Below are 16071 nucleotides of genomic sequence, written 5' to 3'. Positions count from 1 at the left end.
AAACTCGTTACATGTTACATGTACTTTAGTAATGACAGTAAACTCGTTATGTTACATGTACTTTAGTAATAACAGTAAACTCGTTACATATGTTACATGTACTTCAGTTATAACAGTAAACTCGTTACGTGTTACATGTACTTCAGTTGTAACAGTAAACTTGTTACATGTACTACAGTAATAACAGTAAACTTGTTACATATGTTACATGTACTTCAGTTATAACAGTAAACTTGTTACATATGTTACATGTACTTTAGTAATAACAGTAAACTTGTTACATATGTTACATGTACTTTTGTAATAACAGTAAACTCGTTACATGTTACATGTACTTTAGTAATGACAGTAAACTCGTTATATGTTAAATGTACTTCAGTTATAACAGTAAACTCTTTACATATGTTACATGTACTTCAGTTATAACAGTAAACTTGTTACATGTACTTCAGTTATAACAGTAAACTCGTTACGTGTTACATGTACTTTAGTAATAACAGTAAACTTGTCACATGTACTACAGTAATAACAGTAAACTCGTCACATATGTTAAATGTACTTCAGTTGTAACAGTAAACTTGTTACATGTACTACAGTAATAACAGTAAACTTGTTACATATGTTACATGTACTTCAGTTATAACAGTAAACTTGTTACATGTTACATGTACTTAAGTAATAACAGTAAACTTGTTACATGTATTTAGTAATAACAGTAAACTTGTTACATGTACTTCAGTAATAACAGTAAACTTGTTACATGTTACATGTACTTTAGTAATAACAGTAAACGTGTTACATATGTTAAATGTACTTCAGTTATAACAGTAAACTTGTTACATGTTACATGTACTTTAGTAATAACAGTAAACTTGTTACATATGTTACATGTACTTTAGTAATAACAGTAAACTCGTTACATGTGTTACATGTACTTTAGTAATAACAGTAAACTCGTTACATATGTTACATGTACTTTTGTAATAACAGTAAACTCGTTACATATGTTACATGTACTTTTGTAATAACAGTAAACTCGTTACATGTTACATGTACTTTAGTAATGACAGTAAACTCGTTATATGTTAAATGTACTTTAGTAATAACAGTAAACTCGTTACATATGTTACATGTACTTCAGTTATAACAGTAAACTTGTTACATGTACTTCAGTAATAACAGTAAACTTGTTACATATGTTACATGTACTTCAGTTATAACAGTAAACTTGTTACAGATGTTACATGTACGTTAGTAATAACAGTAAACTTGTTACATATGTTACATGTACTTTAGTAATAACAGTTAACTCGTTACATATGTTACATGTATTTCAGTTATAACAGTAAACTTGTTACATGTACTTCAGTAATAACAGTAAACTTGTTACATATGTTACATGTACTTCAGTTATAACAGTAAACTTGTTACATATGTTACATGTACTTCAGTTATAAGAGTAAACTTGTTACATGTACTTCAGTAATAACAGTAAACTTGTTACATATGTTACATGTAATTCAGTTATAACAGTAAACTTGTTACATGTTACATGTACTTCAGTTATAAGAGTAAACTTGTTACATATGTTACATGTACTTTAGTAAAAACAGTAAACTTGTTACATGTACTACAGTAATAACAGTAAACTTGTTACATATGTTACATGTACTTCAGTTATAACAGTAAACTTGTTACATGTTACATGTACTTTAGTAATAACAGTAAACTTGTTACATATATTACATGTACTTTAGTAATAACAGTAAACTTGTTACATGTACTTTAGTAATAAGAGTAAACTTGTTACATATGTTACATGTACTTTAATAAATAACAGTAAACTTGTTACATGTATTTAAGTTTCCACATCAACAATATCAGAATTCTCCTGAATTATGAGAAATTCTCAGTTATTAGAACGAGCCCCCAATTCTGTTACGTCCACCCCTGTCTAGGGTAGAGGAGAACGAACAGCAATACGTAAACATAAATAATCGTCTTCAGAGCCCCCGTCTCCCGTCCCAGTATTGATCCAACACAGAACCATTTTCCAAATCAAAAAGGAATTTATTCAGGAAACATAAGTAATCAAGAACTCAAGACTTTACAACGGAAGAAAATTACCTCAGGAGGAGGCTAATGCCAAAATAACAAACAAAACAAGTCTAACTCTTTTTTAACAACTAAATAACCTAAACACCAAAATAATGATGTAAATAAAAGACAATAGGCTACTAAACCTAACTTCCTCTCTAAATATAAACCGGAGAAAAAAAAAGAGACAAATAAAAAAAATGGCGCCTACCCCCCTACACCTTCCTTAACTGAAAAAAACTAAAGAAACAGTACAACAAAAACTTGAAGAAAATAGCCCACCCTGCACGGGAGTAAACAAAAGAAAAAGAAAACCTATAACAGTCCAAACAACATTGCACTGATCTCTCACCTCAGTAAGAAGGTTTACTTAAGACACAAACACAACATAGGAAGAACTTCAACACATGACTGGAACAGGAGAAAGGGTCTCTTCAGAAGAGAGACGGAGGAGAAAACCTCCCACCTCTGGAGCACTGCAGAACTGGTCAGCTTTTATACCAAGCACACGCCGGCAAGAGCGAATCAGCATAGGGAGCTACACAGGTGCGCTGATTACTCACAGGTGCCACTACTTAACCTATGGGAGATCAGAAACAACAAAAAGACAAGCACTCATAACACCGACAAGGATACGTACTTTGACGTAACAGTAATAACAGTGAACTTGTTACATGTACTGTAGTAATAACAGTAAACTCATTACATGTGTTACATGTACTTCAGTAATAACAGTAAACTCGTTACATGTGTTACATGTACTTCAGTAATAACAGTAAACTTGTTACATGTGTTACATGTACTTCAGTAATAACAGTAAACTCGTTACATGTGTTACATGTACTGTAGTAATAACAGTAAACTCGTTACATGTGTTACATGTACTTCAGTAATAACAGTAAACTCGTTACATGTGTTACATGTACTTCAGTAATAACAGTAAACTTGTTACATTTTACATGTACTTTAGTAATAACAGTTAACTTGTTAAATGTACCTTAGTAATAAAAGTAAACTTGTTACATATGTTACATGTACTTTAATAATAACAGTAAACTTGTTACATGTATTTAGTAATAACAGTGAACTTGTTACATGTACTTTAGTAATAACAGTAAACTCATTACATGTGTTACATGTACTTCAGTAATAACAGTAAACTTGTTACATATGTTGCATGTACTTTAGTAATAACAGTCAACTTGTTACATGTATTTAGTAATAACAGTAAACTAGTTACATGTATTTAGTAATAACAGTCAACTTGTTACATGTATTTAGTAATAACAGTAAACTAGTTACATGTATTTAGTAATAACAGTAAACTTGTTACATGTATTTAGTAATAACAGTAAACTTGTTACATGTATTTAGTAATAACAGTAAACTTGTTACATGTACTTCAGTAATAACAGTAAACTTGTTACATATGTTGCATGTACTTTAGTTATAACAGTAAACTTGTTACATGTATTTAGTAATAACAGTAAACTTGTTACATGTACTTTAGTAATAACAGTAAACTCGTTACATGTGTTACATGTACTTTAGTAATAACAGTAAACTTGTTACACGTAACATGTACTTTAGTAATAACAGTAAATCCTAAGTTTAATCCTATAGTGAGTACACATTAAGTACTATTACTCAAATGTATAATTACACTATCAAGGACACCTTAAAATAAAGTGTAACCTTATATTCTGAAAATCTTGCTTCTCCGCTTTTGGCACCATTTATTTTCACTGTATGGTAAAGAGCAGCTTGGACGTTCTGATTTTTGTGTTACACTGAAGAAAGTAAGTCATAAAGCTATGAAATTAGGATTTGAGTTTTTGCTGTTTTTTCGGGTTCATTCGAGAAATGCATTCTGTTTGCTGAGACTGATGCCTACAGGCCAGCTGCTGATATTTGCGTGCTCATTTCTTTATTGCACAGCTTGCCTGTTCAAAAGCTGCACCCTTGTATGATTGTTAACCCACACCAGAGCTTCTCTGTGGGCCGTCACTCTTTCGTCTGCTCTTTGTTTCGTGTCCCCTCTCTTTGTCCCCATGTCCTGTGCTGTTGTCATGACCACTGTTGCCAAGGAGAGCCAGAGAAAGGAAACTTAAACCAGGGATCTTGTACCCATAATATTTAATTCATCACCACAGACGCTAATGTCTGGACATGGATATGGACAAAACAAGGGCGAAATGACACAATTTGAAACCATTTATTAGTCTCTTTAGAAAATTTATCTTTTTAACTTTTTATTTATTTAAAGTTACCCCCCCCCCCCCAAAATACAAATCACCTTGCAAGGTAACCTGCTGTGATTGGTTAATAATTGCAAAAATATCCCTACAATTTCACAGACATAGAAATTCACACTCTTTTACTTTTTTTTGTGAAATATATCCAGCAAAAAATAAAATTTGACGTGCATACTATTGCAAAGTGTGAGGATTTTGCTGCCAGAAATTGGCAAAAATGTTCTTTCTTTCTCGGTCTCATAAAGGAAAGCTAGCACTCGTTTGCAATGGCCCTTCAAAAGGCTTGAGCATATTGTTGACGGCCCATAGATTGTCTTTGTGTTAATTGATTCGCTCGCCCTCCCTCCCTCTCTCCTCTGTTTCGCTCTGCCTTTATATCCCTCCATCCGCTCTTTCCTTTCAGGTTGAGAGTGGCTTTGCTCAGCATTGTTTCCGAACGGCCACACTTGAATCACCTGTAAGTGTTATCGGGACGCCCAATAGGCGATCGCCACTCTGAACGCAACCAACCAACCTGAGAAGGTTTCGTTGCAGGGAGGAATCGCTTTTGTCTTTGCACAAGTGTCCTGAAGCACAGAACCCTTTTACTTTCTGCTCTCGAAATGTAAACGTCAATTCAACGTAAATATCTTGAAAAAGGACAACGTCTTCACTCCTCAACGGCTTCTATCCTTTCAGGTGTAATAGACTTTTCAAACGAAACTGTTGGATAATTTACAGAGGACTTTGCCACTGTTTGACGTTTGTTGGGTCCTTGGAAGTAATGCATCTTTGACAGCCACGTCACGGTATCAAATTCAATCGGCGTGACCCATTTGGGAAAGGCAACACCGGACTGGGTGGCAACAGAGACACATGTCCCTGCGATAAGAGAGGATCTTTCTTTACTGAGGAGACTTTACAGCGGTGCTAGACCGACTTCTCCCCTCAGGACGGTACTCTCATTGAAGTTTGATCAATCCCATGTATGTGAGTTGAGACGAGTGCTCTGAGTTCTTCAATTATTCATCACCTCAAAAAAAGACCAGACGAAAGTGAACTAGTCTGAGAGACCAAAAGACGGACTAGAACGAAACTTTGCTCTGAGAAAATTGAAAGACAAAACTGGCAGGGAACTTTCAAGAAGGGCTGACCGAGACGGATCGGCAAACGTGACCGGCTGGAATGTGGTTGACCAATATTTTGCTCTGAGAAATTGGAAAGACAAAACCAAGAGGTCTGGTAAGAAATTACTAGCCAAAACTAATTGCTGAGGATTGGCGAACGTGACCCAAAGACAGATTAAAACTAAATTTAGCATTGAGAAATTTGAGAGATTTTTCAAGGCGGACTGAGCGACGCTTCTGGCTGAAGATTGGCAAACTGGACCACAATTTAGCATTGAGAAATTTGAGACAACACTGACAAGGAACTTTCAAGGAGGACTGAGCGACACTTCTGGCTGAGGATTGGCAAACTGGACCACAATTTGGCATTGAGAAATTTGAGACAACCCTGACAAGGAACTTTCAAGGAGGACTGAGCGACACTTCTGGCTGAGGATTGGCAAACTGGACCACAATTTACCATTGAGAAATTTGAGACAACACTGACAAGGAACTTTCAAGGAGGACTGAGCGACACTTCTGGCTGAGGATTGGCAAACTGGACCACAATTTAGCATTGAGAAATTTGAGACGACACTGACAAGGAACTTTCAAGGAGGACTGAGCGACACTTCTGGCTGAGGATTGGCAAACTGGACCACAATTTAGCATTGAGAAATTTGAGACGACACTGACAAGGAACTTTCAAGGAGGACTGAGCGACGCTTCTGGCTGAGGATTGGCAAACGTGACCCAAAGACTAGCTAAAACAAAATTTGCATTGAGAAATTTGTGACAAATCTGGCAAGGAACCTTCTAGGATCGGCAAACGTGACCCAAAGACGAACTAAAACAATTTTTGCATTGAGAAATTTTTGAGATTTTTTCAAGGACCGAGCGACGCTTCTGGCTGAGGATTGGCGATCGTGCCGACCTCGGTGGCCAAGTAGGGTTGAGGCAATTATCCATAGTTGGAGCACCTGCAGCGTAAAGGTGTCGTCGAGGCTGTGGCCCGAGGAGGCGTGGTACTCAGAGGGTGGTGAGATGGTGAACACAGGTATGCAGTTGATCAGCTTCACCTGTGCTGTGACCGGATGGGTGATGGCCATCGCAGTGACCGCGCTTCCCCAGTGGAAGGTCACGGCCTTCATCGGCAGCAACATCTTGACCTCGGAGATCGTCTGGCAGGGGATCTGGATGAACTGCATCTACCAGACCACCGGCCACATGCAATGCAAGACCTACGACTCCATGCTGGCTCTCCCGCCCGACATCCAGGCGGCTCGAGCGCTGATGTGCATCGCTATCTTCTTGGGATGGTTATCCTGCACCGTTTCTTGCTGTGGAATGAAGTGCACCACATGCGCCGGTGATGACCGTCATGCTAAGGCGGGTATAGCGCTGTCCGGCGGGGTGCTCTTCATCCTAACGGGCCTGTGCGTTCTAGTCCCGGTTTCTTGGACTGCAAACACTGTGGTGCAAGACTTCTACAACCCTAATGTTCCCCTCCAGCACAAGCGAGAGCTGGGTCAGGCCATTTACCTGGGATGGGCGTCCGCGGTGATCCTCATGATTAGCGGGGCGGTTCTGAGCAGCACTTGCCCACATATGGAGAGAGGAGGGTATAGACGTGGGTACATGGGTCGTAGCTTTGCAAACTCCAGGCCTTCTGCTCCCGATCTTCCCAAAACTATCACCACCAGCACCCTTCCTCTCAAGGAGTACGTATGATGGAGGGAAATTAAGGCGTGGCTCAACGGGGACAATAATTAAAGATCCACTCAGTACTTTTTTTGTTTTTGTTTCAAAGGACGGTTGCATTTTGTGGCAATTGAAGTCCGAACTTTTATCTACTCTGTTTCTTCGCTCATACTCCTTGAGTTTGGTAAATCGGACACATGATGCTGTTGACTTTTTCGTTATGTTGCCCTTAATATGCATATTGTTATACTGTTGGGTTTTGGTTTCGTTTAAAGGCGCTTTATATTTAAGGTCCCCCTGTAGTCAATCATTGTATCCTTTATAACTCATGTTTGATCACCAAAATGACATTTTTTCCTTAAAAAAATCGTTATGCCTTAAAATATCTTGAATGTAACTCGACACCCTTGCCTCATTTAGTATACGCAGTTCTATGAATATGCAAATGAGCCCCGCCTCCACTCACTCACTGAGAGATCCACGCGTTGACGATCACACGTTGATCTGATTGGTTACAAGGTAGTTTGTGACGTCAGAAACACCAGCGATTTCAAAGCGTGTTTTTGAGACTGTCTTTGGTTCACTGCAGTTTTAAGGAGAAAATACTCAGCAATGCTGTCGACTTATGAATTTACACATGGTTTGTCTTAAAGCATATTAAAAACACCACATAGACATATAAACAACATTAAAAGCTGGATTTTCACAATATTTCCTGCGTATCTAGTGGCACCAAAATGCAATTGCAATCCAATTGGTGCGAGTTTGGCAGTTTGTCTGAACAATGGTGAACAAGAGTGTTTGAAAATAATTTTTGCAATTCTGTTTGGTGACACTTTTAACTTTAAAGCTGTAGCTTTAAAATTTGTAATTTCTGCACCACTAGCAGAAATGAAATTGAAAAAATCAATAATGATTGCCAATTATCATTGGAAAATAGATTGGCTCACTTTTTAACTTCACTGAATAGTGCGTGTACATCATTTTACATGTCAAATGCATTATTAATTTCTCTAGGAGTAAAACTTTTTACCGTGGGAAAATTTACTGAGTGCACCTTTAATTAAAGACGGTCTAGTATCTAGAACGAGATCTTAGTGTTCGAGTGGTAATTTTGCAGTGGATCCGAGAAATATTTTCTTTCCCTCGTGTGTGTCACTCTCTGCCTATTACTGGTGTTCATTCAGGTCCTATTTATGAGTACTTTATTTAGATTTTACATCTTAATTTGACTTTAGTCACTTTAGTCTGGGGAACATATTCACTAATAACTACGACTTTTGCCTCAAACTCATAATTACTGCTTATTAATAGTTAGTAGGGTAGTTGTTAAGTTTAGGTATTGGGTGATTAAGGGATGTGGAATATGATCATGCTGAATAACGCATTAATATGTGCTTTATAAGTACTAATAAACAGCCAATATCTTAGTAATATGCATGATGATAAAGAACTAGTTAATAGTGAGAATTTGTCCCCAAAATAAAGTGTTAATTGGTTTTTATACCAATAGTATTATCTATGGGCTAACTGAACCCTTACGCCCATTTTGCGGTGTTATGTAAATTGTAATTTATCTTGTGTTTTGTAGACAAATGTCAACTCAATGCTGTGTTCACTGTGATTTCTCTATTTATTGAAAATGTGTGTCTTTGAACCATTGTAGGAATAAAAAGGGTGTGTGATGTGACTTTCAATAACAGCGCAATCATTTGATCAAATTTTTTTAGCTGTCAACCTCAAATTTGGAACACAACTTGTTTAGATTTTTGGCTTTGATTTTCTCACAGTTTTAGTCAAACTTGTTTTGGAAAATATATATTTCATATAAAAATTTTAAATAGTATTTTTGAGAATTTTTCATAACAATAAATGTAAATTTTTACATTTTTTCAAGTTCACTTTTCAAAACTTCATCAATAATCTGCCAAGTGTCGTCTTTAAAAAGAAATCAAACTTCAGTCTGTTGCTCTAAAGCATTCAAGATTTAAGACAGTTTAAGTTGGAAATTTCATTTTCAGGTCTATGCTTACTAAGTGAATAAATGGAATATAACTGCTGCATAAATATATTTTAGTACCATAAAATCCCCGAAAAAGACTAAATATGACATAAAAAACATTGAACTAAAATATAGTACATTCATTTCATTGAAATGAAATAAAATTATGAACAGTACCAGAGGGTTAAAAAAGCACATTTATTAAAACAGAGCCCTGCTCTTACAATGATGATGATGTACAGTCCAGCAAAGAATACGTTTAGCTAAATAAAATTGCCATGGAACTAGAAGTGTATCTAGAATACAAACTCTCTTTATTAAGGATCTGAGAATAATTGGATGTGGAAATGGCCTCTTGATAATCACACAACTGAAATTCATTCAGTCTCCATGAAGAATGATACGTGACACAATGCATCTGAAACACACAAAAATATATAAATATATAATACACATGGTATAAAACGTGTCTCTTATGATCACAAAACATTTTTTACAGCTGTATTGAGTGCTAACCACGTGTGATCCGAGACAGACGTGACAATGGGCCGAAGAGTGTGATGAACAGAGCAAATACCTGCGATTCTCTGTTCTCCACTCGCTGAATGTAGAGAGTCCCATCTCTCCGGTGCCGTTTCCATTAACACAAGATCACCGGGAGTCAGCGTCTGCAGGAGGATCCTTCTCTGCACCAATCTGACCAGATTCATTGAGGAATTCATCATTGCATGCGTTTAAATCACAGACGCTACGGAGCCTTAAAGTGACACGGGAGGTAAAAATGTATCTCAATTCTTTTATATTTACTCGCAAAAGCTTTACGTTTCCTAACAAAACCGCATGCAAAGAGCAGTGACATAATTTTTCCTAGCATTTTACTTCCGTAAATAGATGCAGAAAACTATTATCAAATGACCAACAAGACTTCATCGGCATGAAACGGAAGTTGATTTATTTTTTTCTATTGTGACTCGTGAAACTTTTATCAAACAAGATCAAATGTAGGTCATCAGAGAAGAGGAAGTAATTCAGATTCAAGATTACCAGAAACAATAATTTAAAGTCCCCCGTGGTGAAAATCCATCCATTTTTAATATGCTTTAAGAGAAATCATGTGTAAATTCATAAGTCGACAGCATTGCTGAGTATTTTCTCCTTAAAACTGCAGTGAACCAAAGACAGTCTCAAAAACACGCTTTGAAATCGCTGGTGTTTCTGACGTCACAAACTACCTTGTAACCAATCAGATCAACGTGTGATCGTCAACGAGTGGATCTCTGAGTGAGTGAGTGAGTGGAGGCGGGGCTCATTTGCATATTCATAGAGCCGCGAATACTAAATGACGCAAGGGTGTCGAGTTACATTCAGGATATTTTAAGGCAAGACAAAAAAAATTGACATTTGTCAATTTTGATTTCATGGTGACTTTAAAGGATACTGTATACGAAAGTGTCGTTCTGAATCCTGAAGCCACTCTAACATGTCTGAGATGGAGGGACACACGGCTGATCTGGACACACACGCAGCGAAGTCAAGAGTGTGTGTGTTTCTCTCATAGAGCTGGAAAACAGCAGAAACCCGCTGAGCGACGGCATCTCGCACTCGCTGGAGAGCAACCCTGGAGACAAACACAGTTACACCGGCAGGGATATCATCAGGAACAAACTCATTTACTTCAGTACTTAAGTACACTTTTTAACTTTACTTGAGTATTACTTCTTATGGAAACTTTTTACTTTAACCTCACTACATTTAAAAGATAAATACACTTTTTACTCCACTACTGTCAAGGTTCTTGAGTAGAAACGTCAGTCGGGAGGATTTTGGTCGGAAATGAAAGTCGGGTTGATGCCAGAACCCGATGATTATGGCTGTCTTTTTTTGTGTCAATTCAGTTTATTCATTTCTATCGGTTTATAAAATTCTAAACGCTCTTCATTGCACAGATACTACTAACTGGTGTGTTTATAAACTAGGTTGCTTCGGAGGCATAAGGTAGTATTACATACAAAAACAATAAAACATGCACTGCCAATTACTCTTTACTTTTGACACTTAAGTACTTTTGAAAACGAGTTCTTCTGTGATTTTACTTCAGTAAAACTCGGTCTTTGCAACTTTTAACTTCACTGAAGAAAGGAAGTTGTGTACTTTGTCCACCTGTGTGTGCACTGAAATAATGATCAGGACTCACATGTTCTCTGCTAGTTTCCCGAGCGCTATATCCACAGCCAGAGAGAGTTTGTAATGAAGGCGTTCGTGTAAACCAGGGAAACTAGCGAGAGGAGTGTCTGCGAGCTGGACGTGTTTCAAAGCCTTTAACTGCACTGCAATGTTCCCTATAGAGCTCATGAGAGGCTCACAGTCCGCTAGTGCACTGTCCCACACGGCTTTATTCGCTTTCAGAACCGCAAAACATTGCTTGAGCTCTTGGTGCAATGATAATAAAACTGAACTTGACATTTTTAAACTCCGACGTTATTTACAAAGAATTTACATTAGAATTTACATGTATTAAAGGTGGCATTTAAAGCTCATCCAGATACATATTTTATCTGATAACTGACTGAGCGTATAAAATCATCCCGTTTCCACATGTGAGAATAGCGCTAAACTTCTTCCGGGAAATGTATCATCAACATCATCATCCACCAATCCGCTTAATTCTCTCTGTAGCCGTAACACTGAAACACGCAACCATTGGCCAGATTCTTCATGCACTGATCTTATTGGTCAGAACGCGGAGCTATTTACAAAGCGAGGGTCAAAGCTGCATGCTGATTGGCTTAGAAATGAAATAGCTTTAAATTTGAAAACTTGTTTTCTAACCGCATCAGCCAGCGAGACATACCGTTAAAACCAACACAGACGGGGTTAATTTGAGTTTACTAAGGCCTAGTCCACACGGACCCGGGTATTTTTATAACCAGAGTTTTTCCTCCTGCGTTAAAAAAAATATCGTCCACACATGCTCGGTTTAAAAAAAATCTCCGTCTATAACAGGTCTACAAAAACACGCAGCGGCGCACAATCTGACGTCAAACACTACGGATAACGGCGCACACTCTGACGTCGCAAGGCAAAACACAGTTTTACCCATAGGGTTTTATCGTCTACACGACAACAACACTGCAAGCGGCGTTTCAGAAATTCCCTTAGTTACCCAGGCAGGGGTTTTCAAAAATGTTCGGTTTCAGTGACCTGATACTCCGTTTCCGTGCGGACGAACGGCTGAACCGCGTAAAAAAAGTCACGGTTATAAAAATACCCGTGTCCGTGTGGACAAGTTATCGTCGTGAAGCTGAAGAAGGAATTTGTCGATCAGTTTCACCATGGCGCCCAGGACACGCACGCAAAATGCTAAAACCAAGAAGAATCCCAACACTTCCAAACTGGAAACCTTTCTGCTGGATTTTGACGACGAAGGTTTATTACTTTACTCGCTGTATTCTGAATACACAATGTTTAGGCTGGATTTTGTCTATATTTTCTGATTATTCTTTGTTTTCAGTTCATACCATTGTTGAAAGGCTGAAGGAGAAGACGAACAATCTTCTGAAAGATGCAGATAATCTTTATAAAACGGCTCTGATCAAGCTTCCCATGGCCGTGAGGAAGATGAACTGGATCCAGTACTGTAGTAAGATATTATTCTTTCTGTTTGACCACATCTGTCAAATATGAGCATTCTTACAGTGTCAACATTTGAAGTGGATCAGAACCTTTAATCAAAGATATACATTAATTTTGAACAATACCCGTTTTCGTTTTAGCACTTTTATGAACTTTTATGATCCTCCTCAAATGTTGACTACTGTATGACATCAATTGCACCTTTTTTAAGTAAACAAATCGGTTATGGTCATAAGAGACATGCATAATAATGTAAACAACTAGAAAAATTGCAAATCAATAAGAATATCATGTAACTATACTTTGGTATTCTGACTCACGATCCTCGTTTTACCTTCAGATATAGAGAAGCCAAAATCTCAAGTGGACGATTCAAAGGTACTTCCATTAAACAAGTTAATTCCACCAATGTTTTTGTCAAATCCATCACTGTTGTTATTGATTTTAGTCTCTCTCTCTCTCTCTAGGTTAGGGAAGAAGCTGCTCAAGTGGAGCTTGCTATTGCTGAGAATCATGCGATTCCCAAATGTGCTGGAAAAGGTACTTTTTGTCCTCCGTCAACTTGTAAAACATTCTCTCCGGCATTTTCAAAGCTGATTTTCTCGCTTACACCTCATTTGCAGAAGCTAAGAACGGTGCAAACTCAGAGGATGAAAACATCGCTCCTCTGAAGTCTACAGTGAAGAAGGTTTGTGCGAGTATGGGTTTTGTAATCTACAAAACTGGCATTCAAGTCATGTCTTTAGTTATATTGTATTTGCATAAGCATAGATTTGTCATAAATCTATGCAACTGTGAATAAATATGCACATCTAGATTTAAACATCTAAAGCGCTATTTGGACGGTAATTGTTCCTCATGGGGTCGTAAGGTATTTTCAACATTTATAGGGGTTAGTCTGTGATTTTATTGTTGTCCGAATGCACAATGTCCGTTTTTCTCCCCCCACCCGTGTAAAAATCCCAGACTGAATTACCTACAGTTTTTTGACACTCACAACGTCGTGTTGTAAATAAATTGCCGTCTGAGTTTTCAAGAAGAGATCACTTCAAAATTCACTGTTTAAATGCTTTTTGATCATTGCCGATCATTGCATGCATTTTAAAGATGTACACTTTCATTACTGAAAAGTATTTTCAAAACTAGTATTTCTTCAGCGCTCCACCTCAGCGAACAAAAAGGACAAAGGAAAAAAAGCATGTAAACATTTAGAGAGGGCTGTTATTGTGACAGCAATAAATATGATACGGTTTTAAAATTTGTAGACTATTATGCACAACATTAAACATATAAACCATGCAGCTTTTTTCCCTCATGTTAATAAGAGACTGCATTAACTCGTTAACGCTAATTTCCTGTAGAGCGGCTGTAAAGCCTAAATCTGTTACTTTAATTTCCTGTTATCACTGTAAAGCTGCTTTGAAACGATATATATTGTTAAAAGCACTATATAAATGAAGGTGACTTTATTATCATTAATGAAATGTGTGAAAAACTCTCACAGACCTTATCTAGACATCAGAACATCATATGCTCTGTTCACACAAATCTGATTGGCCGTTCAGATTGTGACTTGGCATTAGCATTAGCGTAGTCTATGCTTATATTTATGCATTTGACAGACAATTCAAGGTATACTTCTTATCAGTTAATGCATTCCCTAGGAACCGAACTCATGACCTTTCCCTCCCAGGACTCATGCTTCACTGTTTAAGCTGCAGTTATTTGTGTTGAAGAAAACGCTTTGTGTACGGAAGCATAACTCTTTCTCTTTAATGTGTCTGATGTAGAAGAAAGTGTCCAAGAAGGCTCCTTCCACATCCAGGAAGGCCAGAGCTCTTTCCATCAGCAAACAGAGCAACACCATCCAGAGGTACAGCATACATCATCACACTTTTACTCCCCGACGTCAGTGTTTGCTCTCCTGAAGTCTCCATCCGCTTGCTTTCTGTCCGCAGATCTACGAGAAAGCCTCTGATCACTCCTGCGCGGAGTCTCCTCGAGTCCTCGGTCATCGGCTCCACGCCACTCATCACGCCGCGCTTCGACCCCAGGTGAAGAACTGCACGTTAGATTATATTACACAACGCACACTGTTTACTAAGACAGTTTTTTGTTTTGTTTTTTTGGGTGGATTTTCTTTTTATCCCTCCATGAATCGGAAAATACTGTCAACAGACAAACACGTTTTCACCATATTCTTAGGAATAAAATGTCCTCGGTCATCGGCTCCACGCCGCTCCTCACGCGGCGGTTCGACACCAGGTGAATAACTGCACATTATATTATATTATATTACACAAAGCAATCACTGTTTATTAAGACAGTTTTGCATGTTTAATATGCAAATGTTACTGTTGCACACTTTTGGTCTGATTGCTTCTTTTGTTCTCCTCATTTGTAAGTGGCTTTGAATAACAGCGTCTGCTAAATGTGAATTCATATGATGCATTATCTAATAAATCTGCACTATTTTTTACATAGATTTCCAGAACAGAAATCTGAACATTGGATAAAGCCAAGCAAATATAGAAAAGTCAAGAAAATATAGAAAATTTGATGTAAAAACTTTATATTGAATAAAGGAAAACCCAGCTGCTGGAATTTTACTGTTTTTTTTTTTTGTTTACTGGGATTTAAATAAAGGAAAATTACTGTAATTTTACGTGTTGGTTATTTTCTGTAATTTAAGGGTTTTCTCTGCCGGGATATTACCGTTTTTTGGGGGGGGTTACCGTTGTGCTGAAGAGCCTGTGGTTAGGTTGACGATTGGCTGAAGACCATTAAGAGTAGACTATAATTACTATATTTTAATAGTAATGACTTTGAGCACGATATTAAGTGGTTTAAAGGTTTGCACATATTGCAGTTTGCATATTTATTAAGTATTCATATATTTTAGATGTTACATGTATATATCTCCATATATGTACATAAATTGTATGTGCATATTCACATATTGTGCATACATTTTACAATATATATGTACATATATGTACATATAATTTTACATACATATTAAAATATATTCTACCATATATTACACATACATGTAACACTATATCTTTACCAATATTATCAATACATTTTCCCATATAAATCGGAATACATTATGGTGGATATTTATAAATATAAAATTGCATATACTTTAGGATATATAAACACATTATATATTCTGCAATATATTACATGAATATATAATATATGTATTATTAATATATTATTCCATGTATTTCCAATATATACTATATTGGAAAATGGAAAGGAAAAATAATATATTACAATATATTTCAAGTAA

At 37.0% G+C, this 16071-nt stretch overlaps 3 protein-coding genes across 3 annotated transcripts; 2 read left to right on the top strand and 1 right to left on the bottom strand.

Annotated features, from left to right (window-relative positions):
• The first annotated feature begins 4630 nt into the window (after positions 1–4630).
• Positions 4631–8835, top strand: cldn35 (claudin 35). Its single transcript, XM_077232546.1, has one exon. It carries the CDS (start codon positions 6482–6484, stop codon positions 7166–7168), a length of 687 nt encoding a protein of 228 aa, XP_077088661.1. The 5' UTR covers positions 4631–6481; the 3' UTR covers positions 7169–8835.
• A 489-nt stretch (positions 8836–9324) lies between these two features.
• airim (AFG2 interacting ribosome maturation factor) lies at positions 9325–12034 on the bottom strand. The gene is made up of 4 exons (XM_077232544.1): positions 11335–12034; positions 10579–10758; positions 9718–9836; positions 9325–9558 (listed from the first exon to the last, which is right to left on the bottom strand). The coding sequence occupies exons 1-4, from the start codon at positions 11601–11603 to the stop codon at positions 9518–9520; spliced, it is 609 nt and encodes a 202-aa protein (XP_077088659.1). The 5' UTR covers positions 11604–12034; the 3' UTR covers positions 9325–9517.
• A 183-nt stretch (positions 12035–12217) lies between these two features.
• On the top strand, positions 12218–15433 carry LOC143740574 (borealin-like). Its single transcript, XM_077232537.1, has 8 exons — positions 12218–12566; positions 12652–12780; positions 13114–13151; positions 13241–13313; positions 13397–13461; positions 14564–14646; positions 14732–14827; positions 15258–15433. Exons 1-8 carry the CDS (start codon positions 12473–12475, stop codon positions 15322–15324), a joined length of 645 nt encoding a protein of 214 aa, XP_077088652.1. The 5' UTR covers positions 12218–12472; the 3' UTR covers positions 15325–15433.
• Positions 15434–16071: the final 638 nt, after the last annotated feature.

This window comes from Siphateles boraxobius, unplaced genomic scaffold (genome assembly GCF_051911475.1).
Source record: "Siphateles boraxobius isolate OS27281-9 unplaced genomic scaffold, OSU_SipBor_1 173, whole genome shotgun sequence".
In the NCBI taxonomy this organism is placed as follows: domain Eukaryota; kingdom Metazoa; phylum Chordata; class Actinopteri; order Cypriniformes; family Leuciscidae; genus Siphateles; species Siphateles boraxobius.
The sequence above is the reverse complement of the archived record's forward strand: the minus strand, read 5'-3'. Positions and strand labels throughout refer to the sequence as shown.

Coding starts and splice junctions, on each gene's coding strand:
- cldn35 (XM_077232546.1), top strand. CDS start 6,482: ATGGTGAACACAGGTATGCAGTTGATCAGCTTCACCTGTGCTGTGACC.
- airim (XM_077232544.1), bottom strand. CDS start 11,603: ATGTCAAGTTCAGTTTTATTATCATTGCACCAAGAGCTCAAGCAATGT. Junction 9,837..10,578: donor GAACGACACTTTCGTATACA/GTATCCTTTAAA, acceptor GAATCTGGTCAG/ATTGGTGCAGAGAAGGATCC. Junction 9,559..9,717: donor TGGAGAACAGAGAATCGCAG/GTATTTGCTCTG, acceptor TGTGTGTTTCAG/ATGCATTGTGTCACGTATCA.
- LOC143740574 (XM_077232537.1), top strand. CDS start 12,473: ATGGCGCCCAGGACACGCACGCAAAATGCTAAAACCAAGAAGAATCCC. Junction 12,567..12,651: donor GCTGGATTTTGACGACGAAG/GTTTATTACTTT, acceptor CTTTGTTTTCAG/TTCATACCATTGTTGAAAGG. Junction 13,314..13,396: donor TCCCAAATGTGCTGGAAAAG/GTACTTTTTGTC, acceptor CCTCATTTGCAG/AAGCTAAGAACGGTGCAAAC.